We start from the raw sequence: 25,802 nt of genomic DNA on the forward strand, positions 1-25,802 counted from the left end.
TTAACGATACCAGGAATTTTGTATTTGATTTGAGCAGTGGGGGGAAACCTGACACAAAATCATTAACAGTAATATATTTACAAAATGATTAAATATTTCACGTTTTATAAGATCTACCTTAATCACGATGTCATGTCCAGTAAACAAAATTTTTTGGGTAGCTGTGAGACCCTTTTACTGCAACTAGTGGCACAGAAATCACTGCTGAATTGACGTGTCCCGGCAACAGCGTCGGGTGATGGAGAGGCATGAGGTGGGGCGACAGGCCCACTGGTAGGCTGGCAGCTGCTCCTTGACTCACAGATATTGGTCTAACCTGCCCTTTTGCTGGGCCAGGAGTAGAAGAGGGGTGAAGTCAGGTACAGTGCGAGGAAGGGGGCTTTAGGTGGAGCCCTAGAGCGAGCACCCGAAGGCCGCTCCAAGGATAGGAAAGTGGGAGATCTAGAGCGAGCACCCGAGGGCCGCTCCAGAGGGATAGGGAGGTTCTAGAGCGAGCACCCAAGGGCCGCTCCAGAAGAAGGAGGAGGGGAGAGGTGAGCAGAAAGCAATAAACCAATTTCCAAACTATCTGCTTTATTTCCCCCAGATTTCTCTGGGGTAAGGATCTCTGGCTAGGCACATTTCGACCTAGCTTATATACAGCTCCTTCAGACATTGGTCACTGACAAAGTGACAATCTTTCCCCAATACAGAAAAACAGGCCATCCTGTGCCCTCCCCAGTAATTCACACACTAGGATATTATTTACTTATAACATATATCGCACTGACACACATTTTATATGATCCAGTCATTAATAAATCCATATGCACTGCTATAACCGTTCAAAAGATGCGTGCTGCCATCTATGATATGTTCGCTGCACCACTCTTAGCCTATATCCCACGGCTGGTGTAGAGAAGCCTGTTGGGATACAGCTTTCGTTGCGAGGCGGCCATGTTGGTTGCAGAGAGAGGAGGCCGAGGGCAAATGCAGGACATGACAGCATATTCTGCATAAAAGGCTATCATGTTGGTTGCAGGCACTTGAAAGTTGCGGATAACCCCTCCTACCCTTGTTTGTCCATAAAAAATCTGCTAAGCTGTTTTCAGTATTTGGCGGTTTATTGAAATTTCACAGTTATTTCAGTTTTATAGCTATTCACCTTATATTATTGCCTCTAGTAATCACACACATTACATAGATATTCCATCATTCCTGGCACTTTCTCCATCACCTTTATGTCACCTGCTCTTCAGTCACATCACCCAAGTTTTCAGTAAAAAAAAAAGTTGTAACTGTTTTGCAAGTCATTAAACATCCCAGATTTTTGAACTTGTCTATCGTATTAGCTACAATAAGCTCATAGTTTGGGTCTTTCACAGTGCATAAATACTTAAGTCACAAATAGCTTAAATATCCAGGCCTCCTTTTATATTGTAGTCATCCTTGCTTCAAAATTTGTATTGATTATTATTTTACAAATATCAGGCCCAACAAAAAAAAAACCTTCTTTCAGTTTGGCTTCTGATAATTGGAGTAATCTTTCACACAAATATTTAAAATATTCAGCATCTTTAAGAAAGGCTTTTACCAATTGTTTAATTAAGCCTAACTTCACATGTAGAGGTGGTAGGAGAATCTTCTTTTGATCTACTAAAGTTTTGTGTAAAATGTTCCTTGCCAGGTGTTAAGAGTTGTTCGTACGGACTGTTCGTTTTCTTGACCAATGTCTATCCCTTTCTCTGCAGTCCCACTCACATATAAAACATGGTAACTTTGTAAATCCCTCTTGTTGACAAAGGATTATTAAAACATCAAATCTCCACATAGCATCAAATCATGAGCTATAGTTATTTTTCTGTAAAATCATGTTAAAAATTTTTTTGTACGTTTCCTTCATATGGACTTGAGGAGAAACAGGCAGTGAAGGGTAAGATTAATTATGTAAAAGAACTGCTTTAAAACTAGTTTTCGATGATAAGTTAATATAAATACCTCCATCCTTTTTGTACTCATACCAAATTTGTTTATCAAACTACCAATATCATGGCAAACCAAATCCTCTTCCTCCTTGAAAACTGAACAAAATGTTTAAAGTCTAGAACCAAGCCAATGTGTTTTTTCCTTAGTCAAACCCAAATCTCTCACTAAATCATTTAACTCAGCTTGTGTAAATAACTTGTTTCAGAACATTGGAACTTATCACCTGGTCCACTTTCACCAGAATCGAGTACACTGTGCTTTAATTTGTCCATGATGATCTGTCATTTGTTTGTCAACACATTTATTAACTTATAAACGAGGTCCACAACCTTCCATCAATACAGCAAACACAAATATTAAACTGACAGTCCTCATTGCTTCTCATAACAAATCCCAGATCACGGTGTCTACAAACACAGCAGGTATAATCAATGAGCTATCCATAAGCATACATGATCAAAGAATATAGGGATGTGTGTGCTAGACACAACCCTATGTAATCAGATGTAGCCTATGTATCAATGTGAGGTGGGGGGAGGGGAGGGGAATGTTCACTTTCAATGCCCGATCAGTAAGTATATTAGCCTGTAGTGTGTGGTATGTGGCTCTGCTACATTATGTATGTATAACCACTACAAATTTAAACAGTATATTTAAAAAAAAAACTTTGTCACATAGTTGATAAGGGCAACTACACTATACATTAAATTTTTTTTAAAAAATTTATTTGATTCTTGCTATACATAGTATTTGCTTATTATCTCTACAACAGTAAAGCATGGCCAGCATGTCGCAATGCTGCACACCCATTTCCTCTTCTTATTCAGACATGAAGTATTTGTGTCAGCACAGTTAGCAAAATCAGCAACATGGGAATCTTTAACATTAATGGTTTATCTGCATTTTGAGACTATAATATTGATAAGAATATGTTTAAATGAATCATCAATAAATAAACCACTCAATTTTCACTAAAACACAATTCTTTTAAGGGATGGCTTTCCTGTAACATATATCAACAATTTCAATGCACGCAAAATGCTGAAACAATTTTATGCATTTTTACCAGCTAAAACATGCAATTTTTGTGTTAATTGGCTATGCAATACTCAGTCTGTGAGAGAAGTCTACTACATTGCTCACTTGCACATCCTCTCCCAACAAGTGTTGCCAGCAACTCTGGCCTTCAACGAGAGGATTATGGACCCAACAGAAGCTCATCAAACAGTGTGAAAATGAGAATTGTAATCCACTATTAAACAACAATGAAAACCAACAGTAACTCAACTCTGAGCGAACTACAAACGTGGGCAGCGCAGTATGTGACCTTGTGGCCAAGGTCAAGACACTACTCTAGATTGTAGGGTGGGTTAATGAATATGACGAGCCATAAACTGCCAGATTAACGTTCTTTCATTGGGCGTGCTATTGAAATATTTTAACAGCTGAATTTACAAAACAACTGGACACATGTGTTCTCTATGATGTATGAAAAATTGTGTTAAATGTTTTCTTTCTTTCAAGTGTTTAGTTTTGTTTTGGATAGTTAAATATACTGTTTTCGAAACTGAAACCAAAACTTTTATAAAATTAAATTTATTGCTGTACAAACAGTATATCCCATTCATTTTAAATAATTTAGAGCAATTTTTTTTTGTATTTTTCAAATGTAAAAAAATGTCAAATAGACAACAGTTACATGTGGCTTGAAAAGTACACTGTTCCAATTGTATCCTGTTTGGTACAATCAATATACATGTGTTAATAATGATCAAAGGGTAAGTAATATTTTTAACATTGTTGCTCTTAGTAATATTAAATACTGCTGTTGGACACAAACATGAACAGCAATCTCTAATTCAAACATAATTATGTAGTTCCTTTAAAAATACTATAAATGGAAACTTACCTTTTGAAATGATGTAGACTGTCGCTACAGATCTCATGTAATAACTTGTCTGCCACATTCAATTTGTTAAGGCTAGGTTAGGTCAATTCTTTGATACCATCGATCCTCTTAAAATTGAAACTGTCTAATCTTTGCGCAGGATTCTGTTAGGGTGCATCAAGCTTAAAATTGATTTTCTTTCTGAATTTACCATAAGAATAAAATAACTTGCAGAGCTGCTTTACAATTTTTTTCCCCAAAATTTATTGTTTACACATTACTAGTATTTTTTTGTATATAATCTTAATTACCTATACCCTCACTTTTTTTTGCAAAGTACCCGTATAAAGTTATAACATTATTCAGGGATCTGAATCAATGACCTAAGTTTTTGAAAGTTTTTAAATATTTTGCTACATTAAGTAAACTCCATGTTTTTAACTTTGAATGCTCGAGTTGGTGGAAATCCCACATTCTGCACTATGATTTAGAGTATCACGAATTCTTTATATCCATACACTATCAATTACTGTCCATACTTCTAAAAAAAACTATTCATCTCTTCATGTCGCACTGTGCTGATATGCCTCGGGGACTAAGATACAATTACAAAAAAGCTTTAATTTTGGTCACATTGTGAACATATTTAATGACTATTCACACGAATATTTGCATTTATAGATATTCATTTTTTTTTCTTGTTACTGAATATGCTTAATTTTAAGATGCAATTTCCGCAAATTTTCTTTGTTCATTTTAAGACAACAGGAATGTAAAAAGTCAATACCAACTTCATGTCATTTAATTTTAAAGCTATGAAATAATGCATCTTTGACCATTACTGTGTGTGCTAGAAATCAGAGCAGCAGCAATGTGGGTTTTATTAACTAATTAACAGAGCTAGGCCACAAAAAATAATATATTTTGTAGAAATATTTCACTCATATGAGGTTAAATACTGTTTCAACATAGTACATACTTGCAAGCTATTTTATAACACATGCTACAGGAGTGGTTGTAATTACTTCTACCTACTTGTCAGAACCAAAGGCTGACAATGATTCATATCACCTTTTCTCAATTACTTCTGCACATTTGATGCAAGAATTATTACAAAACCTAATATTGGTACCTAACCTTCTTTAAATTATAAAATTTAATATGAACTAGTCATGAAGATTCTAAAATGCTGAAATGAAACAGATTAACTAAACAGGGTAAGAACAAATATTTTAGAGAAAAGCATGTTTTAGTTAGTAGTGATGTTCAAAGTTGTAAAAGCAATATTAATTGGAAAACTCCATTTATGAAGACAAAATATGTACACGAAGAGCACTGTGACCTCAATCTGACACGTAAGTAAACTAGCATGACCTTTTATTATGCTCTTCAATTAGTCAAGAATTTAAAACTATTAAAACATACTTCACTCCACCATTCACCCACACAGGCTGAAGAATCAAGACAGCACCTAACATAAAAAAAACACTGCACATATTAAAACCAACATTAAGTGCCTATAAAAGCTGACCACTTCATGTTGAAAATCCAATGCCTTACCCAGTGAATTATCAAAAATAAGTTATTTTGTTGCAACAAAAGGTTAAGTGCAAAAAAACTACCTGGTACCCAGAAAATGTATTGTAAAATGATAAAGAATATGATCAATCCTACAAAATAAAGCGTAGGCCTGTTTTTTTTCAAACCATTTTGATTATTTATTAGAATTCTGATAGAATGTTTAAGAATAGTGATAAAATACAAAAAATAATTTTTTTTTCCACTGAAAGTCTATAAGCATTTCTAGATTTTCCTGAATACGTAATTTGGTTCAACTATCCCCTTCCCTTATAAAAAACTTACGGTTTGTTTTTCTTCTATTTTCTCACGCAGCTTCAACCTTCCCATTACTTCCCTCACTTTTCAGAGCTTGCAGCTTAACTTTCATGTCTTGAAAACATGACTAACTTCAAACAATGCACGCTCTTCATTTTCGTTAACTAAGTCAAACCCCACAAACATCTTCGCAACAAATTTGGCTTGAAAACTTCCCACCTTTGCAACTTTCAGATCATATTCTTTGTCAAGAGTGCTTCAAGACTTGAATGATGCTTTCTTTTTTCATTTCTTCCCCAACATAACTTGCTACCATATTTTTGTTTCATAACTTCTAACTTCTTTATCCAATACCTCTTGCTTCAAAACCTTACAAAAATAAAACAAAGCAATATTAGTTGGTGGCAATATCATTCATTGTAACTAAAACTGTATTCTAATGATAAACAAACTTGTTGTCTGCATCCCTGCACAGAAACTATGACAGCTTTGTATCAAAAGTGGTAGCAAAATAACATTTATGCACCTCTATACTTAAGTCTATTTTGCCTAACAACTCGTAGTTTCTTTGATAAAAAAATTATTACTAAACAGAATATTGTCTCTAAATGGACGTACAAATACTCATAAAATTACATAATATGCTTGAAAAATATCAAGTGTTCTTCTATGAAAATATAAAACAGTAAATGAAAAAAAAAAACTTTTATACAAATACGAATCATTTTCCACAACTTCTTAATAGAGAAGTGTTTTCAATTTATTATTGTAAATTTAACCATAAACACCAATTTCTATGCAAAATTACAAAGACCTGAAAAAATATTAAATTTTGTGTGTTTCTGTTTGGCAAAAAATTAAATTTTAAAAAACATAGAAGTTTATAAATAGCATTACACAAATTTTATAATGTAAATGTATTTTCTTACTGCATTAATAAAGGGGCCGAAAAATTGTCAATGTTATCTGTCATCAAATGACAGCAAATTAATAGTATGTATTTTCAAGAACTTTTCTAGTGCTACTTTCGTCAGTGCCAATGATTGACAATGTGTCTTTAAAAAAACAAGTAGCAAATAAAATTTTTAAAAAATGTGGTTTTTTCACTGCAGAAGAAAAGCCATCATTCAGAAATCAAGTATACGGAAAGTAAAGGGTGCAGCGATAGACTGAGGTCACCTGGACAGATGAATGCTACAGGGAAGAAAAGAGGAAAGGAGCTCGATTAGTGTGCTCTCTCACTCTCACTCTATATGTCCCCCCCCCCTCCCCCCATTTCAAAGAAATATCCTGGAATTACGTGAAGAATGGAAATAGCTTGAAGTCACAGCAGTAGTAGTACAAAACAGCTGTACACCAGGGAATATGAAGATTTGCTGATAAAAATTAAACAGAACTATGAAATTTTTTTGTTGAGGCCTAGTTGTTCATAGTTAAATTAGTAACAAGTTTCATTACTAAGGAAAAAACTAAATACAAGCCCTTTGATATAATCTTTTACAAGAGTCCATGTATATGTTGAATGCAATGTACAAAATGCAAACATTACTGAACTAGAATAACTTCCTAAATTTAATAGCTGTAGGAACACACACATGCATACATACAAAATCACACCCCCATACACACATCCAAACACACATGTACTCAGGCATACATATATCAAAACGACCAATAAGGTGAGAATATTCTACACATATGCCCCTCAAAGTAATGCTGGTCGACTTGCATGGTTCTAAAGTAATGACGCCAATAAATTACACCATGATTTGAAGAAGTGTTATCATCTTTTCAACTTAGCGCTCTGTTTCATCTATATGAATTTTTATTTCTGAGTGTGCACAATGGTTATCTTTAGCATTAAACACCATACAACAAATAAAAAATAGTACAAATCAACAAATTATTTACCCTTTACTTAATAGTTATCTAATTCCTTCATAACCTATTTACTTTAAGCTATTTACTATTAACTCTTTAGAGGTTTACATTCAACAGCAATATATACAATGTATTACATCATTCGACAAGTCAGCAGCAGTTCAAGAAGTCAGAAATTTTAGGCTAGTTTACATTGTTGCATCAATTATGTGCTAGTGACAAGTCACGTGGTTATCGATCCATGGCAAACACACATTTAGCAAACAAATGACTCCGGAATTACGTTAACAGGTTAAATATTCTTTCTCGTTAATAGAAAAAAGGAAATTTATGCTTTCGTATTTTGTTAGAGTTGTATTATTACTATTTTGTAACTCAGAAATATTTTAGAGCTACTTGGGAAAGCTTTTACTCAAGACACCAAGACCCCGGCATGTAAAAAAAATGTGAGATTTTTTTTACATGGGCAATTAAATTTTATGTTTATTCTAAATATGTAATTCAAATTCATGGTTGCTACAGAAATAGAATCTTAGAATTCCCTGACTTTTCCCTGTTTTCCAGAAATTTAAGAGAAAAATTCCCTGACTTTCTTTTGAAGTAAATACTATAAATATTAACGTGCATATGATTAAATGTAATATAAAAATTTCAACATGAGGTAAAATAAGTTTTTTTTTGTGTTATTTTGACGGCAGAATTGCGAATGTGTTTTTTTCCTTCGACATGGCTGGTGAGAGCTCTTCGACCCATATTGCTGAGTTGAATACTTTTGTAGCACAAAGTGCAGTACGCAGAATTTATGTTTTAAGCAGAGGGTTTGATATGCTGAAACTGTGGCTCCTTGAGCCAATTCTCCTTAAAAGTAATTTTTTTTTTCGACATCTCTAAGCTAAAAAAAAATTCATAATATTTTCAGGTTAGGTTAAAACAATGTTTATGAATTCTTAAACAAATATAACTAAACAAATACAAAAACTATTACAAATTCACACCTAGCAATATAACGGGCCTACTTAGTGAATTACAATAGCAGCATTACAACATGCAATACTCTTACAATCTTACAATGTTAACTAACGATTCTGGGGAAAAACATGGTCTGTTATGCATATTTTTTTATACACAATGTAAGTGCCACGCAACAGAACTCACGGATTATTACGGTTGAAAAAAAAAGTAATTTAAAAAAATAGGTAGAAAAAAATGCAAAAACATAACCGCACACAAAAGCCACGTGTTTTCGTATCAGCTTGGTAGTTTTCAAAATGAGAATTGGTATTGCCTCTTAATCCAAATGAACTTTATTTTCTTATGATCGCATCAAGAACTAACTTCACCTGAAACAACGCCTTTAAATTCACGTAATAAGCTTTGTACTCATCTTATTCCACGTGAAAATAGCCTTCAAAAGATAAACGACGCCATGCCCGTTCTGTAGTTCACTGCATGGAATGGAACATAATACAAAGTCTCAACGGCAAATTAAAAAGGAGCAAAACACGAACAAATGAAGGCCTGGATTCGGTAGTCAACAAACGAGTGACTGGATTGGCCAGAAGTTATGGTGGGTGTTTGTAACAGCCTATTGCAACGGACAATCGTGGACTAAGTAAAAAAAAGTTGCAGTTGCCGTGTGCCTTAAGCAGCAGTCTTTTAGCGGGGTCGTTCGGTAGCAGTACGATCGCATCAAAACAAAGCTTTGTTTGAATTATACACAACTTTAAAATTTCCACATTTCGTAGAATTTTCCCTGACATTTTCCGGAATTTCCTGACCATTTTAATTTCCCTGACATTTCCCGGTTTTCTAGTCCTGTAGCAACCATGAAATTAGAGATGTGTCCACCCCTGTACTCCGTTTCGCTGTTCTTAGAAATATAACGGCGCTGAGAACAGTAAATATTATATAATCCTGGTATGAAGGTAAAAAGTTTGTATATCTTTGATAACTGCACGCGATGGTTCCCCTCCTTCATCCCTCCATGCTAGCCAGTCCAGATGGAAAGATACAGCAGCAGGAAGTGTCCCTAAGTAAACAAAAGAATTCTTTGTGCTGGTCCTTTTTTTTTATCACTCTGTTTTACTAGCATGCAGACATCATATCAACTAAATGAAACCATATGGAAAAATAGCAGCCGTGCGCCCCCCCCCCCCCCCCCATATCCTTTTAAAACTTATCTTAAAAATAAACTACCAAACTACTATGATTTAAAGTGCTCCAATATTCTTTAACTGTATATATTTGCAAGTACTTTTAAGGCCCTACCTCACTTATAAATCAACCAACATATAGGTATGTCAATATAATCTTAACTCTTAACATACCTCTGTAAATTCGGCCCATTATAATATACATGTACATAAATTGCAATTACTTTGGTGTGATGGTATTGCTGTATTATTTATTACCTTTTTTTTTGTTGTAACCTAAATTACCGTATTTACTCGCATATAGGTTGCAGCAATTTTACCAGATTTGATGGGGGAAAAATGAAGTGCGAACTATATGTGAAGAAAAAATTTAAATTTTTGAGGAATTTTTTTTGCAATACAGTAGAATCCCGCCGATGCGAACCCACTCTGATGCGTCCATTCCGTTTATACGACAGTTTTTTGAGAAACCGTGAAAAATTTGAGCAGAGAAAGTAGAAAATTTGAGTAAAATCGAATGAAAAACAAGTCTGTTACACTTTGTTGGGCACTATGTGTTCACATTTATCTTGGCGAGAGCTGGGGGCAGTGTCTAGCCGAGCTCGGCGCGTCCACTATCGCACGAAAAGCCGTCTCAGCTGTCATGTTATCTTACCCGCCCGCATGAAAAGCCACTGTGGTAGCTTCTGCGAGAGCATAAGAAAATCGTCCGGCCAGGCTGGCGGTAGCGGCGGCTTGACGTCATACGTGACGTGACGCTTACCTCTCCCATCCCCTGCTAATTCTTCAAGGCTCATCCCTCCCAGAGCCACAAACCATGTAAAAACACCCTCCCCCCTTTTCCAACTAACATTTCAACACATTCCCTCCCTTATTTCAACCTTCTGCGTGAGAAACTGTCAGCATCCTCCTTCTCCCCTCCCACACCGCGTGCGGCAAAAGCCAGGTTGTATAGTCCATTCTTGGTCAAATAAATATTTTTATGGGCTTATACGACTGTCCTTCGCCGTTAATAAATACTTTATAAGTTTAAGTTATTATGATACAATTTGTTTATTAGTCACACAGCAGTTTCTGCTGAAAAATCACAAATACCTCGAATTTTATTGAATAGAAAAATTTAGCAGGGCCGTAAATATATTTATTTTACTGCATAGTTACTTTTCCATCTGCATTCGAACATGTTTTTTTCTCCTTTTTTTACGCTGTGAAGGGTCGTGGAAAAGATAATTGCTTGAGCTGTCAAAATAAACATCACTGATGGCAAGGGCGGGAGCGCATCCTGTCGGTCTGTCGCTGTGATTATCTACTCCAAAAACATGTCACAGCATTTCGGGATAGAATTGTTCTTATATCTTTCGTTTAGAGCCGAATGTTTTCTACCTGATCCACATAAGTTTCTTCGCCACGTTTTGAACGAAAGTAACAACCAGCCGGCTAGCATAGCCGAACTCGCATGACGCGAATTCACTTAGCGCCAAAAAAAATGGTAAACGAAGGGCGATGTTGCACCTGGATGGCAAACAAGTAGAAAAAGGGAAGGGGAGAAGCAATGGTTTCCCCAGCCACTATCTTATCTGTGTCGGGAACTTCCTCACGTGTCAGACCAATCGCACGTTTAAAACGCAAACCGCTGTAGATAAAATCATAACAGGCCTTTTTTATTCGAAATTAAATTTACTACAACTTTTATTCTGTGCATTTTTTCAATACAAAGCACTGTTTTCGAGTTATAGTCTACAATTAAGACTTTTTAAGAAGTCAGGAATCTAACTTGACTTCAATATTCTATATTCGGTTATTACGAGTACTTGTTACAACAATTTATCACGCCATTATCAGCTCTCGTAGTAGCGGAGTTTTACAGTACCCGTTAACTCTTTCGTGCACGGCGCGCCGGCCGTTCGTGTCATTAAATTACCGGTGCGACCTATATGGGGGGAATCTTAAATACCAAATTCAAGACCTCAAATTATGGGGGCGACCTACATGCGATGGCGACCTATATGCGAGTAAATACGGTAAATAATGGCCCACCAAAACAAAATTTTTTAATAATTATTACTATGCCACGGGATGCCAGTACAGTGTTGCTCCATACATCTAGTCAGACTTGAAGCAACTGTGCTTCCTAGGGACTAGGTGACTTGTTTGTGATCTGAGATTAACATAAAACTGACAACAGAGAACCGAGAATTGATATTACGAACTGGAACCAAATAGAGAACCGGGGAAGAAATAATACACACACACACTAATTCAAATGTTTGTATAAAAGATATTTAAATTTTTTTGGAAATAAAATCATTTTTGTACATTAATTATAAAAGGGAACCGTGCCTTGATTAAAATGTAGTCGAACACACTGTCGTGCCAGGTAAACAAATTATTTTAACATAAATTCTTATATAAAAATGTGCTTGACCAGCACTCTGTTTTCCCAGTATGAATTACAGCGCTACTTCTGAGGGGCAAGAACAGTACCAGTTTTACTCTAAATAAATATGATTTTTGAACTCTTTATCAGATAGTTCAATTGTAATGTGAAATTTTTCTTATTTCCTCAAAAATGACAACAAATTAACATACCAGAAAAATACATATTTCCAAGTATTTTTTTTATACCACAATCAAGGTACACATGAATTTCACATCCAATGTATGGTGGGCATTTAAAAATAAAAACGGGCATGAGTTTACAGCATGTTTTCTTATTACAAAACAAACAAAATGAAAGGATCAATTTTGTACAGTTTAACTAGATGTCCCTACATGTACAAAAAGAATATGTTTATCAACACACAAACATTTAAGTGGAAGTTACACATCATGTCATTAATGTTTAAAAGAATGATATATATTTTACCAATATGAAATACCTACACTATACATATAGTTTTCTTACAACATTCTGTTTCTACATAACTGAACAAACTAAAAGTGCCAAAAATAATTATCAAAAAATTATTGAAATTACACATTCATTACACCTGGACTTATAAAAAATTAAATGAACACTCCAATGTTTATCAGCCACACTTGTAACTTGGTATCATTATGCTTTGTAAATTAACTCAACCAAAATTTACCAGAAAAGCACAAAAAACTAAACCTGGCTATTAATATAAGCAGCAACATACATTGCATAAAAATTAAGTTTAGCAAATTTATTTAGACTATTAACAATTCATTGAGACATGTAGGTAGTTTCTATGTCAAGAAATGTATGCCACAAAAACATTAACATACTAGCGACCTAACTACTTTTTATCTGAAGCCTGTCACTTTCAGGAAGTAATCATTCCAACATTTTGCAGATAAGAGAATCATTACATTAAAAAAAAATTTTTTTGAACTTAATAAGTACATGTAACTATAGTGAAATAAATTTTGACATTTTACTTAATATTTTCTGTGGCGCTATTCTCATAGTGTCATACTATTCATAAGTTCTTACGTTAACATACAAAATTATAAAGTAATGCCAGTAAGAGCTTTCACAAAAAAAAAAGTATTAAAAAATACTGTGCAAGATAAAAAGTAAACTAGCAGCATTACTAAAGCAAATTCAATGGCAACTGTTAAAAATGTTTTGACAATTTTAATCACCAGTACATATTTCACTTAAATCAATATCTAATTACAAGTAGTATCTAATCCATAGATCATCTCCAAAAACCATCTTTAAATGGTTTCCTGAGTCAAGAAGAATGTAACTTTTTCACCAACCTATTGCAAGAGAAACACACATCATTAATACACTCGCAAAACAAAAGAAAGAATCTGCATGCAAGTCTACTCAAAATAAACACAGTATTTCTATTTGGGCTAAACGTATCGCAGACAGCGAAACACGACAGAGCTTTTGCCTGGAGTGATTACAAAGAAACCACAAAAAACAAAAATCAGGGCCGGGACTCGAACCCAAAACCTCTGGAATGAGTCTACAATGTCTTGCCACTGCACAACTTCTCTCAATATATTAGTATTAGAAATCATAGTCATCACAGACAAAAAAAACATAAGGCTTGTGTAATTATAGGATGCAGCAAAAATACAATGGATAGAATCAAAATCAAAATTCATGCATTTTCAGGTTACATAATAAAACTGTATCAGCCGGTACTGTGGTTTTTGGTAACCTTTCAAATGTAGGCAGAATTTTTGCTACACACTGCATAACATAACAGTGTATCCTGCACAGCCATTAGCCTTCATAATCAATTCCTATATTGGGCCATTTTTATTTATTAATCACTTTGCAATATTTTCATATAAATACTTCACGTTTGCTAGATATAAAAGAAACACTTAGATCGGAATGACCCCATGATCATCTATACACTATTGACTATTAACCTCTTTTATAGCATAATTGTCGCACTCGCATAATTGTCGCACCTATATTTTAGGCCCTCAAAATTGGGATAAAAAACTTCTGGCGTAAACGTCGCATGTTGTTTTTGGTCCCGCTATTAGATGCCAAGCGCTTTGTGTAGATATCTTTAACATATAAAACGATGTATTTTAAAGAATAAATCTAATATTTATTCGGACATTACCACTTATTTAATTAACGGAAATACAAAAATGTCTGACGTGTAAATTTTCTTTTAAAGACTTTTTAAACGTTATTTCCTTTATCTGACCGCCTGTGTCGCCGCGGTGTACCACTTATAAACATGTAGCCAGTGCTAGTTGGCATCATTCATGTTTGGTTATGTTACTTAACGTATAGAGCGCGCGCACATAGTCGAATATCGATATCTCGCCGATTGCATGCCACCCGCGCTCTCTGTCGAGTGCCAAGTTAACTACATTGGATAGCCCACATTCTTTCGTGGCAAGTATGTACTACGACGGTAGTTACGCGTTCAAGTCACAGATTTGGTTTTTCTATTTAAAGTTGAAGAAAGGTTTTTGTATAATGAATTATTAATATAAATTGTTTCGCGTGCTTTTGTTTACTCCACATTTTTTTAAATAAACGTACTCTCCATGAACGGTTTTGTTTTTATGAATATCTTTACCTAACAATTTTTTTTTCCGCATAATCGTTGCACCCCTACTTTTAAAACTTGATTTTAGAATAAAATGTGTGACAATTATGCGAGAAAACACTGTATTTCTTGTTTACAGAACAAACTGGTATATTTATTTTGGATGTTGCATAATGCAACTCGAGTTTTTAATTACACTAGATAAAACTTCACAAGATATTGAACAGGATACAGACAGCTGTTTTAAATATTGTATAAAGTATTTTGATGCATTAAATATCTTAAAAATTCTAATCCTTTTGCTTCCAAGGAAAAATATGGAAAATAAATTTTGCTCTGTAAACAAGAAATAATAGCCAATCGTGTATAGATGACCAATGCCTGTGTTCAGATTAGCCTAAAGCATAGCATGCATTGTAACCACTTTCTGCAATAGCAGTGTTTCTTTTATATCTAGTGAACATGCAAGGTCTTTATATTAATTTTTTTTTTTAGCATGAGGTTTCTTGGCTATTGGGTTTAAGCTGCACCAAAAATGAAAAGTTCACCAAAGTTTCGGTCAACATTAAGTCGCCATCATAAGGGTAAGTCTCCTACTGAAAGTCTTGGCATTCCTCTTGCCTTTAAACACACATCACTTTTGCCTGAGACGTGGTTGTCTCGTGATTGGCTGTGCAGCTGTGAGCCAGAGGCTTCTTTCCTTTTTGCCAATTGAAGATGAAATTCTGTGATTGGCTGGAGCTTCTAGCAAATCAGTGGCCTTCCAGTTAGCTGAGCTATATGGCCAGTAAGAGGCAATTTGTCTTTTGTTGAAAACAGAGCTTGGTTTTGAAGGCTTCCAGAAAAGAGGTTCCTAGATTCTGCTCAATTCTAACATTCCTCTTGTGTATGTTGTTTGATGGCTGTTTTAATGAAATATTTTTATTACTTCATAAGTGTACCATTTTTTTGTAATGGGGATGTTGGCTATGAAGTGGCTGCAGACCTGCCAACATTCAAATTTTAAAAATCATGAGGTCCTCTATAAAAATTTTCAGGCCCATAAATACAGGTTAGATATAAAAAACAAATGAGAATATTTAAATTTAAGTGACATACCTGTACATAGTATGTTACATGGTCTCTGCTTCAAAATTTATTTCAACAAATTATAGGTTGCAGATTTAATTTAGTTGAACATAATTTAGCACTGTCGTGTAGTGATCATGCAGGGCCGCAACTAAAAAAGATGTAAAATAACATTCTGCTCGTGTAACACTATTATCACTGTTCACAGCAAAATTAATTTTTTTTATTGGAAGCAATACACTTCACGTGTTAGTTGTATTTTTTTGTAGCGACATGTTTCACAATGTCTCCTCTTCCACTATGCGAGATAGAAAAAACAGCACGGCACACGCTACAATTTTTTTTATTGGAAGCAATACACTTCACATGTTAAATGTATTTTTTTGTAGCGACATGTTTCACAATGTCTCCTCTTCCACTATGCGAGATAGAAAAAACAGCACGGCACACGCTACAAAACGCAAAATTGCTTCCTTTACGTGACTCGAGTATTGATGGAAACTCGTTACTGTAGGCTTTGGTAAAACTTGTTTTGTAACTTTTACAAACAAAATCTTGGGGCACCGAAAAATCATGAGGAAACACTATTTTGGCGTGAGGGCATGAGATGGACCTTAAAATCGTGAGCCTCACACCAAAATCGTGAGAGTTGGCAGGTCTGTGGCTGGTTTACATGGAAAGTTCTGCTGTGGCTGATATTGTAGGTTTTCATATTTTTAGTCACATATGTTCTCTAATCCTGGTTATTATCTGCCTGCCATATCAGGTATTTCACAGCCGATATGGCTGAAGCTAACATTCACAACATAGAGAAACAAAGGCAAAAACCACCACCAAAAAATACAGTTATTTGTCGCTCACCAATATTGCAAACAACTTACACACATTTCAGTGTGATAGAACATAAAGTAGGAGGCGGGTGTACTACAAGCTGCAGCACAGTGTGTACATGAATACAAGGAGGAGGGGAGGGGGTGGATAAACACACAGGTACCACTAATTTTGGACAGCTTTCATGGAGAGGAATGTCTGTCGTGCCAACCTATATGTGCAGTGTGTAGTCTAGCTATCAGTTTTATTAAACCAGTTATTTTAAAAACATTTTAACTGTAATAATTATTTCCATTGCAATTTTAACCCTGCTGCATTGAATGTCTTAAGGTACAAGTTTCACGGCTGACATTTAACTTAACTGTAAATGCTTCACTGAAAACTGTCTGCTGCATAATATTCACCTTTTTAGTGTCTGTATTTTCTTTTTTATTAACATGAATGGGTAGTTAAAGAGTTCAGTCAAGAGCACGGGCGGACCACACAGTGCTAGTGCCGTACTACTGTAAAACGAGTGAGGAACACAAGGTTTAGCACGGGGAATAAAGTGCTGTGACTTTTTGGTTTGAAAGCATCGTTTACCTTCTCCAAAATTTGGTCTTCATATCAAAAACATACTTATGTAATCTAGGAAGAAATTAGGGAAGCCTTAGAGTACTATAGCAGCTCAAAATCAAGATCGCATACTGTGGCGGAAGAAATAAGTACTTTGCATCCCTTATAGAATTAGGTTTAAATTAGTACGATTTGTGACTTTCGTTACTACTACGTATCAGTCTCTCTACTATAGTCACTTGGCATCACAAGTATTGTGATTGTGATTAATATGTCAGAATCAAAATATGCATACGGTAAGTAACAGTAAAACCCTGTTGTTACAACCCCATTTATAATAGGCATGTGCGAGAAAGACTTTTTTGAATTCGAGACGAGATCGAGAAAGCAATTTAAAATTTTTCGAGAATCGAGAAATCTGTACTTTAGTTAACAGGATAATATGATCCAAAAAAGTAAAACTCAATAATCTGACAAACATACATAATTATTCAATAATTTTATCAAGTATCCACAAAAGACGATGAATGAAACATTAGTTTACAAAGAAAGAACACTCTAGTGGCTAGCCTAATTTAAGGTCTAAAGCGGCTATTTAAAAACACCAGCTGTTCAACATTTTCAGCCAACAAATTTTCACGCCTAATGCTCACAGTGTTTCCAGCAGTACTAAATAGTCGTTCGCTTTCAACTTGTGTAGCTGTTATTGCCAGATACCTTCTTGCTACTTTAGCCAGAGCTGGAAAGCGTATCTTGTTGTTTTTCCACCAGGTAAGTGGGTCACCGTTCCTTGGAATTACATCTTCACATAAATATATTTTTAGTTCCTCCTCCAGACTTGATGATTTAGTCCTAACTGATGATTGTGATGTCTTCTTCAACACTTCAAAACTTGACCACAGTGAGCAAGTCTCTTTAGCTTCACTCACCTGCTCCAGTTCTGGTTCAGGACGATAATCATTTTCAGGTTGCTGATGTGAAGTGATGTATTTCGTGCACAACAACTTTTCATGGTCTTGCAATATCAGTCTTGAATCTAGGGTCAAGCGCCATTGAAAGAAGATCTTCTTTCACACAAGAATATGAAGGAAATCTTGATTTTAAACCTCTTTGCAGTGATTTAGCAAATGCAGTACCAGATTTGCATTGGTCTGTTTGGACATAGTTTGTAAGCATTGATTCAATTCCATATATCAATGGGATTTTTGATGACAGTGTTGGGAACTTAGAGTAACATAACTCGGTTGTGGCCTCATCTATTGGTTGCAAAATATGTGCAATGCTAGCAGCTAGTTTCCACTCACTAGAGGTGAAGTTCTCCACTGCCATGCTCTCTCCTAAATCAGCAGAAATGGGCACCTGCTGCTCAACAAGACGTGACAGCATGGTGTATTCACTATTCCATCTAGTTGGCACCATTGGCAGTAGCTCGTGAACAGGTTTGTTTAGCTTCACTTGAAGTGCATGCAGCCTCTCACGAGCAACATTACTGTGTCGATAATGGCCAACAATAGCTCGTCCTTTTGCCAAAAGTGCTGTAATATCATGTTCATTTTTTGCATCGTGCAGTGCCAACTGTAGTGTATGTGCAAAACACTGAACATGATGAAATAAGGTTTTCCTTATGGCACATTTAAGGTTTTTTGCATTGTCTGTTATGACATAAACTGGGACTTGATCAGTTGGCAAATTCCATTCTTCCATTGCCCCTACAAGCTTTGCATGTACTGCATCTGCAGTATGTGAGCCTGGAAAGTGGTAATTGCCAAGAATATGGCATTTTAATTTGAACTCTTCTGTTAGGTAATGGCCTGTAAGCGAAATGTAGCTTTCATGTCTCCTAGATGACCATGTATCGGTAGTGAAAGAAAGCGACTCCAGACCATTGATGGCATCTGTACTAATTTCATCAGCCAGTTTGGTTCTTTCCTCTTGATCATGGTGGCCACTCACAGTCACCAAAAATATTCCCTGATTTTTCCCTGATTTCCCTGATTAAAAATTCAAAATTTCCCTGATATTTACAATTACAAAAAAACATACTTTTGATGAAAAAATATATTATAGAAAGAGATTACTCATTTTAGCACCCTGCTGTGTTTTCTTCATTATATACATACGGAAGTTCGTTAAATAACAAATTCATTTTAAATATGCCACTTTACATTATAGAGTCTCGTTCAATGACCTGCAGTCTGTGTTTTGTTTTATGTAATAGGGTATTTCAGTGGCGAGCGCTCAAACATTTTTTCACACAACTTTAGATAACTGTTCTTTAATTCATTTTTGAAATGTAACATTTCTAGTTGTGAAATATTCTTAGTTTTAGTACTCTCAACAAGGGATAACAGTACAGTGCAAATTTTACCTTGTGTTTGATTTAAAAATGAAACAACTAATGGATAAATCTTCACTGCATTACAATCAGTACTCCCATCTGTAGCTAAAGCAAATGGTCCACTTACTAAAGATTCAACAGTTTCAATTTAGTTTCACCAGCCATATACTCCATTAAGGCAGATGTTTTTGCTCTCGCACAGCTGTATTTCTGTGCAATATTTGAGTCCGGAAACATAGCTCTATACAAATTACCCGAATGATCGGCTATTGCTATCGGTAAATTGTGTTCTACCAAAAAACTTGTAAACAATAACTCTGCGTTTGTTACTTTCGTTTCTTCAGATGTAGCGAAAAACGACGATATAGATTTATTGCTCGTCACGGCTTTAAAATGTTCTGCATGTTTCTTTGATTCAATATGCCGCCCTCAGTCATCCCTTCCACCATGCGCAATCGAAAAGTCACACGTGCATACATTTACCACGTTTCCATGTCAGGTTTAAAACGTTCGGTTTCGGGTATCCAATTTAGTTTGTGTACGATACCCGTTTCCATGCAATAATTCGATCCAATTTAAAACCAACTTCGATTCGATCAATATATTTGCTTGTTATAAGGGTGGCGTAATTGAAATTTATGTTGGCTCACATGAAATAAATAAAGACGTAAGTAAATAAACACAAAGAGGTGATTTTTCATTCTGCTACGTACGTCCGAAATGCATGTACTAACATATATTTCCGCATTTTTGTACCTCCTCCCGCCAAACAGCTTTATTATTTCTCGTTCCCTTACAATTTCCAACAAAACTAACACTTCTTCTGTTGTCCACACATTCCTACTAACACTCGTCATTTTTGAACAACAACCAACAACACACTTTAAGTGTTATAAACAACTGCAGTTGGTAATAAATGCTGTGCGTATTTACTTTCTATCCGTTTCCAATACGATAACCGTTTCCATGCCATTTTCCCTCTGCTCAATCCCATTCCATCCCACAATTTTGGTGTATCGACCTTGAAACTCATAACGTTTTGGAACCCGTTTCCATGGACGTTTTCGAATCGGTAAGTGTTCTTAAAACGTTTTAAACCCAACATGGAAACGTGGTAATTATAAAAAGCGTGGCGTTCCAAAACATTTGAAGATGACAAGCATGGCCATTCTTTTATATAATTTGGTCGAAAGTTCTGAAAAATAACGTTCTTTTTTTTTTTGCCCCAGATACACATTGTTCTGTCACACGCTTCATTTCTACAACCGGCACTGAAGAACACAACACTATTGAACAACATAAAAAAGTTTCACGTCTGTACACACGACAAAAACACTTTGACGAAAAAAAATGGCTTTCAAGAAAGTAAATAACACAAGACAGGTTAGCCAAAGTACCGTACAAAAATTATCGTGATGTAAGTAGCTAACAAACGAAAAGACCGAGAATATGTACTAGTTGTATCGTACAACAGACGTAATACCGTACCATTTCTATTACAAAACACAATAATTAATCTACTTATTTCGACAGTACATGCGCACATTTATCAGTTCCGTTATCTGCGCAACCACGTGATGTATTCGAACTGCGTTCACGAAACACGCACACCAGAAACGGAATTTTTTTTCCGTGACCCAGCAGCACAAAGCCTCGTTTCCGTAATAAACCAGCGATGTTCCGTAATTCCGTAATATTGTGTTAAATCCGTAATAATTACGGAAAATCCGTAATGGTTGGCAGCTCTGCGGGAATATACATGACACAAAAAATTCCCTGACATTTCCCTGATAATTCCCAATCAACGTGATTTCCCTGATAAATCCCGGTTTGCCCGGTTTCCCGGTGAGTGGCCACCCTGTTGATACAACTGTGGTATAACCGTCCTTGAAAATGTTGTCCGCGAAGGAATCTCGTAGCTAGGTTCTAATTCGTTGATTAGACCTCTGAAGCCATGGTCATCCACCATGCTGTAAGGTTGAAAATCACAAGCCATCATGATAGCAATTTTTTTGTCTATTTGATTTTTCCTCACATCGCTGATGCAAAGCTTCTGTTTTTTTGCAACACACTCAAACATTGAAAGTTGTCGACTAGAAGTCTTCTTTTCTTCAGCAGTTATTTTGTTGAATTCTTTTTCAGCGGCTGGATGTTGTTTCAAGTGCCGCAAAAGTCCACTTGTCGAGCATGAAGGCGTTTTAATAATGTTTTTACACAATTTACATTCGCCACCTTCTTTCTTTTTTAAATAAAAGTTCCATATTGTGGCCATTTTCCGTTCTTTTTTATCCACACCACTAACACTTTCCTCCATCGCACTCAACTTTACTTGTTTTCGGTTTGCAATTACAACTTTACCTTTACACTCACTTAACAGTTTATTTGCCTACTGTCGTATGTAAACATACGTTATTGACTGCATAGTCTATACAGTTTCCTTGAGCCATAGACGGTACTTGATCATGAAAGTCTGAACATTCACCACTATCGATACGGACCGCAATTTAAACATCATGTTGCTTGTTATATACTGCTGGCCGTGTGTATAACCTAAGGCCATAAAACAAAATGCAATCGCGGAAGAATTCTGCAGTCATGTTTATATTTTTATTTTTTACCGTACCGTTTTACGTTGATACTTGAAATTGATACCGAAAATTATTTATTTTTAACTTTAATGTTGGTTTCATTAACGGAAAATAATCATTTTCTTCTGTAATTTAATGTGATAACCACAGCACAATTCATTGTTTACGTTTACAGTTTCATGTAGTGACTTGTGAACGGAAGTTGTTCGTTTTTAACTTTTTAATAATTTATCGCGTATACTATCGTAACAAGTATATTTTATTTTATTCGATCTACGTTACGTTGAAGATATGTTAATTATTTCAACACGCAACGCAAAATGCTGCCTCAATATATTATATTACCTAACCTATTTCTTGTTTACAAAATTCTCGAAAATTCCGAGCCAAAAAAATTATCTCGAGACGAGATCGAGAAAATTTCTGTCTCGACTCGTTCTCGATGATGCCGAGACTCACACATCACTAATTTATAATGACAGCCTCTCTATTTAAACTATTTTTAGAGAAACCACATGCACAACTAGTATTTGAAAGAGGAAGATTTCCTTTAAATCTGTCAAGTGAATGCACTATTGCAAGTGATGCAATAAACACCCCCTCCCCCTGGCTGATCCTTGAAGCCACGCACGTCTTCCTGCAGGTTGGCTGCATGCAACAGCCAACCGATGTAATATCACTTCCTTTAAGACATGATATTTCTCTGTTTGCTTTTTTTTCATTATCATGATTTGGATTTTTCTTGGTTTTGATTGTTTGTTACAATACACCACATTACACTGACATTCAAGTTAATACACCACATAGCGTGTACCTAAGCATCATTTTCAAAATGTAACTAAAATGACAAATACATAATTGTTAAAATATTAAATTCAATGGAATAAATATTTTTAGCATGATGTTTGTAGCCAATTTAATAACAACAATATTTGAAAAAATTCATTTTTTTCTTATCTTACAACTGTTATTAGTTACTCATTTATAAATTACGACCTTAGAACATTTTTCAAACACAGAAATAATTAACAGATTTATTTTATTTTTTCTGAAAAGTTAAGACAGTCTTATTACAAATCATTGTATTGAAAAATGGCATCAATTAAAGGATTTTATTAAAAAAAAAATCTCCTCTTTCCTTTCCAGAAGATCTGCTACTGAAATAAATTTATATTTAATATTGAAAACTTGTCAATGTCATGCCAAAGATGACTGAACACTGACTTACATATATGGGTTTGGGTGTAGATCAATCTGCTGAAAATATTCATCAGAGTCCTCATTTTAACTTTATTCCCGAAAGCATAAGGGGTCACAACAATGGGGTTTTACTGTAGCAATTCAGAGCACGGAATGAGAAAAATTGTGGTCATCGTAGAATGTAACTATTTTTGGCAAGTCCTAACTATCCAAAGTTAGATTTTTATGTTATCTAATATTTCTTCCTCTCCTGTATGTCTTGCAAATGCACCTACAGTTCTGACTTGTATCTTAGATACAATCTGTACATAATATATCTGTGCTAATATTCCATAGTAATAGCAAAATATTAGTATATTCATGCTTGGATATTAAAATGAAACAAAATTTTCCAGTGAAATGACTAAGAGCCAAATAATGTTAATTTCATATGAAATTACTGAATTAGTATAAATATAATTATTCTCTTAATGAAAATTTTTATTTTTTTATTCATTTCAGTTCTCAAATTTAGCATCATATGAACTGTCATATAGGAAGACCTGGAATATAAGATGGACTGTATATTAGGATAACATAAATTATAGATGCTCTTGACTATAGGGTTACAGACTCAATTCACAAAATGACAAAAAACTATGTGTGTTGATAAGTTGATAAGTTATATTGAACAATTAAGATGCTATCTATCAGGACATAACTGTATCTTCGGTGTAATGAGAAATAGTGTGTAGGTAAACTGGGGGGAAAAAAAAAAAAAAAAAAAAATTAGGAACCACAACCAAAACAAAAACCAGAAAGAAAAAAAAGTAAACCTGACACATTACTACCTATTTCTTGGTACAAGATACAAATTTGAAGTCCCTTCAGATATTTCTTAACAAGAGTTTTACTGTTCATCGTATCCTTCCAGATTTATTTCTTTAATTGTTTTCACTTTGAAACTCTCCATTTTTTTTTTTTCGTTCCTGATCCTGTCTCTCCTTTTAACATTTTGCTATTGCCCTCAAAAACAGTTACAGCAATCCTCATACACAAACTGACACTCAAACATAAATAAATTAAGAGTGAAGACACTTACGTGGGGAATAGGAGCGCGAACGAGACCGCTCGTAGCGCCGCCTACGATAGTAGGGAGACGGTGACCTGCCCCTGTAGCCTCCGCCGCCTCCTCCCCCCCGGTAGCCTCCGTAGTAGTCACTGCAACACACACACCACATGCCAGGCTTCTTTACACTCTCTCTGGTCTGCACGGTTCAACGCACTCCTTCGAAAATTTGTCAAGGGAGAGATAATACGTGTTCCAGCTTAAGTGTACCAGTTGTCTCTACAAACAGCTAAAGACATGGGATCATAGCGACTAAAATCTTGGCAAAATTACCAAACACTAATAAACACTAGGAAATGACATTCAATGCAAGTTAATGATTTCAGGTGTTTTCGACTAGCAAATCACTGGTGAGTTTATTTGCAAATTATTGTATTTACGAGTATTCATATCCATTTACGAATATCCACATATTTTTAGTTTCATATGCAACCAGTTTTCATGAATTACGAAACAGTTCCCAAAGCAGCGGGAACGCAGAAGATTATTTCCAATATCAGCAACAAAAGGCCGAGATTAAACAACTTTTATTTCTACAATAATCATTTTAAAAATAAAATTTATCTTGTTCAATTAAGTTTTTATCTCAGAAATAAAGTGGGAATGGAAACATGTTAGATAAGCAACAGAACATTCTGAAGGCTATTAAAAGAATGACCACATCCGGAGTTGCTGATGCCAAGCAGGAAGTTGCAAGGCTGTGCAGGATCCAAAAATCCAGGATCACTAGTTTTATTTCCTATCAGACTGAAAAAAAAAAATAGATTCCCGAAATTCTTAGGAATTTTACAGGTCTGTTTGTAGCTAAATGTTTTCTATCAGATCTAAACAAGTTTCCTTTGCCACCAGCAGGAGCGCACAGAATTGTTTGCTGTTTTACAGACACATATACAGCCTTTATCTGTTTGTGACAGTTCAATATTTAACTCTCTTACCAGTAAAATTAAGTACGCCTATAACGCGATTCCTGTGTGTCTGTCTTTTTCTGTATTAGTTTTCTCACTATGTACACCAGTGAATGTAGTGGAGAATACTGTATTTACTCGTATATAGGTCGCCATCGCAGATAGGTCGCTCCCATAATTTGAGGTCTTGAATTTGGTATTTAAGATTCCTCCCATATAGGTCGCACCGGTAATTCATTACCGTACCGTGCGCGGAGAAAGGTCATCGTACTCGATCAGCTGCTGTTACGGCACACCTGCTGGCTCTCTTTGTTCACTGAGCTGCGCATTGGCAGTATAACTCACTCAACGCTCCGCCCAGACTCGTGACCTTGCATCAGCAGCCAGCCAATAGATGCGAAATTAGCGGAAAAAATATAAGCTCCACCTCCCGTGTACCAGTTTTGTCCAGTTCTAATACCAGTTTATTGGTATACGCACCAGTTT

General features: G+C 35.4%; 1 protein-coding gene across 5 annotated transcripts in view; it reads right to left on the minus strand.

Moving 5' to 3' along the window:
- Nucleotides 1-4,754: 4,754 nt before the first annotated feature.
- Nucleotides 4,755-25,802, minus strand: part of LOC134534092 (transformer-2 protein homolog beta-like) — a 46,364-nt gene continuing 25,316 nt past the window's right edge. For 3 of the 5 annotated variants that reach the window (XM_063372127.1, XM_063372125.1, XM_063372129.1), the window contains 2 exons: nucleotides 24,385-24,503; nucleotides 4,755-6,058 (listed from right to left, as the gene is read on the minus strand). In XM_063372127.1, the coding sequence (XP_063228197.1) occupies nucleotides 6,033-6,058; nucleotides 24,385-24,503 (145 nt within the window). In that variant the 3' untranslated portion in view covers nucleotides 4,755-6,032. Of the gene's footprint in view, nucleotides 6,059-12,414; nucleotides 13,453-24,384; nucleotides 24,504-25,802 lie in introns of those variants that run through there. The other 2 variants (XM_063372128.1, XM_063372126.1) reach the window with 1 other exon arrangement.

This window comes from Bacillus rossius, chromosome 7 (assembly GCF_032445375.1).
Source record: "Bacillus rossius redtenbacheri isolate Brsri chromosome 7, Brsri_v3, whole genome shotgun sequence".
NCBI lineage: Eukaryota > Metazoa > Arthropoda > Insecta > Phasmatodea > Bacillidae > Bacillus > Bacillus rossius.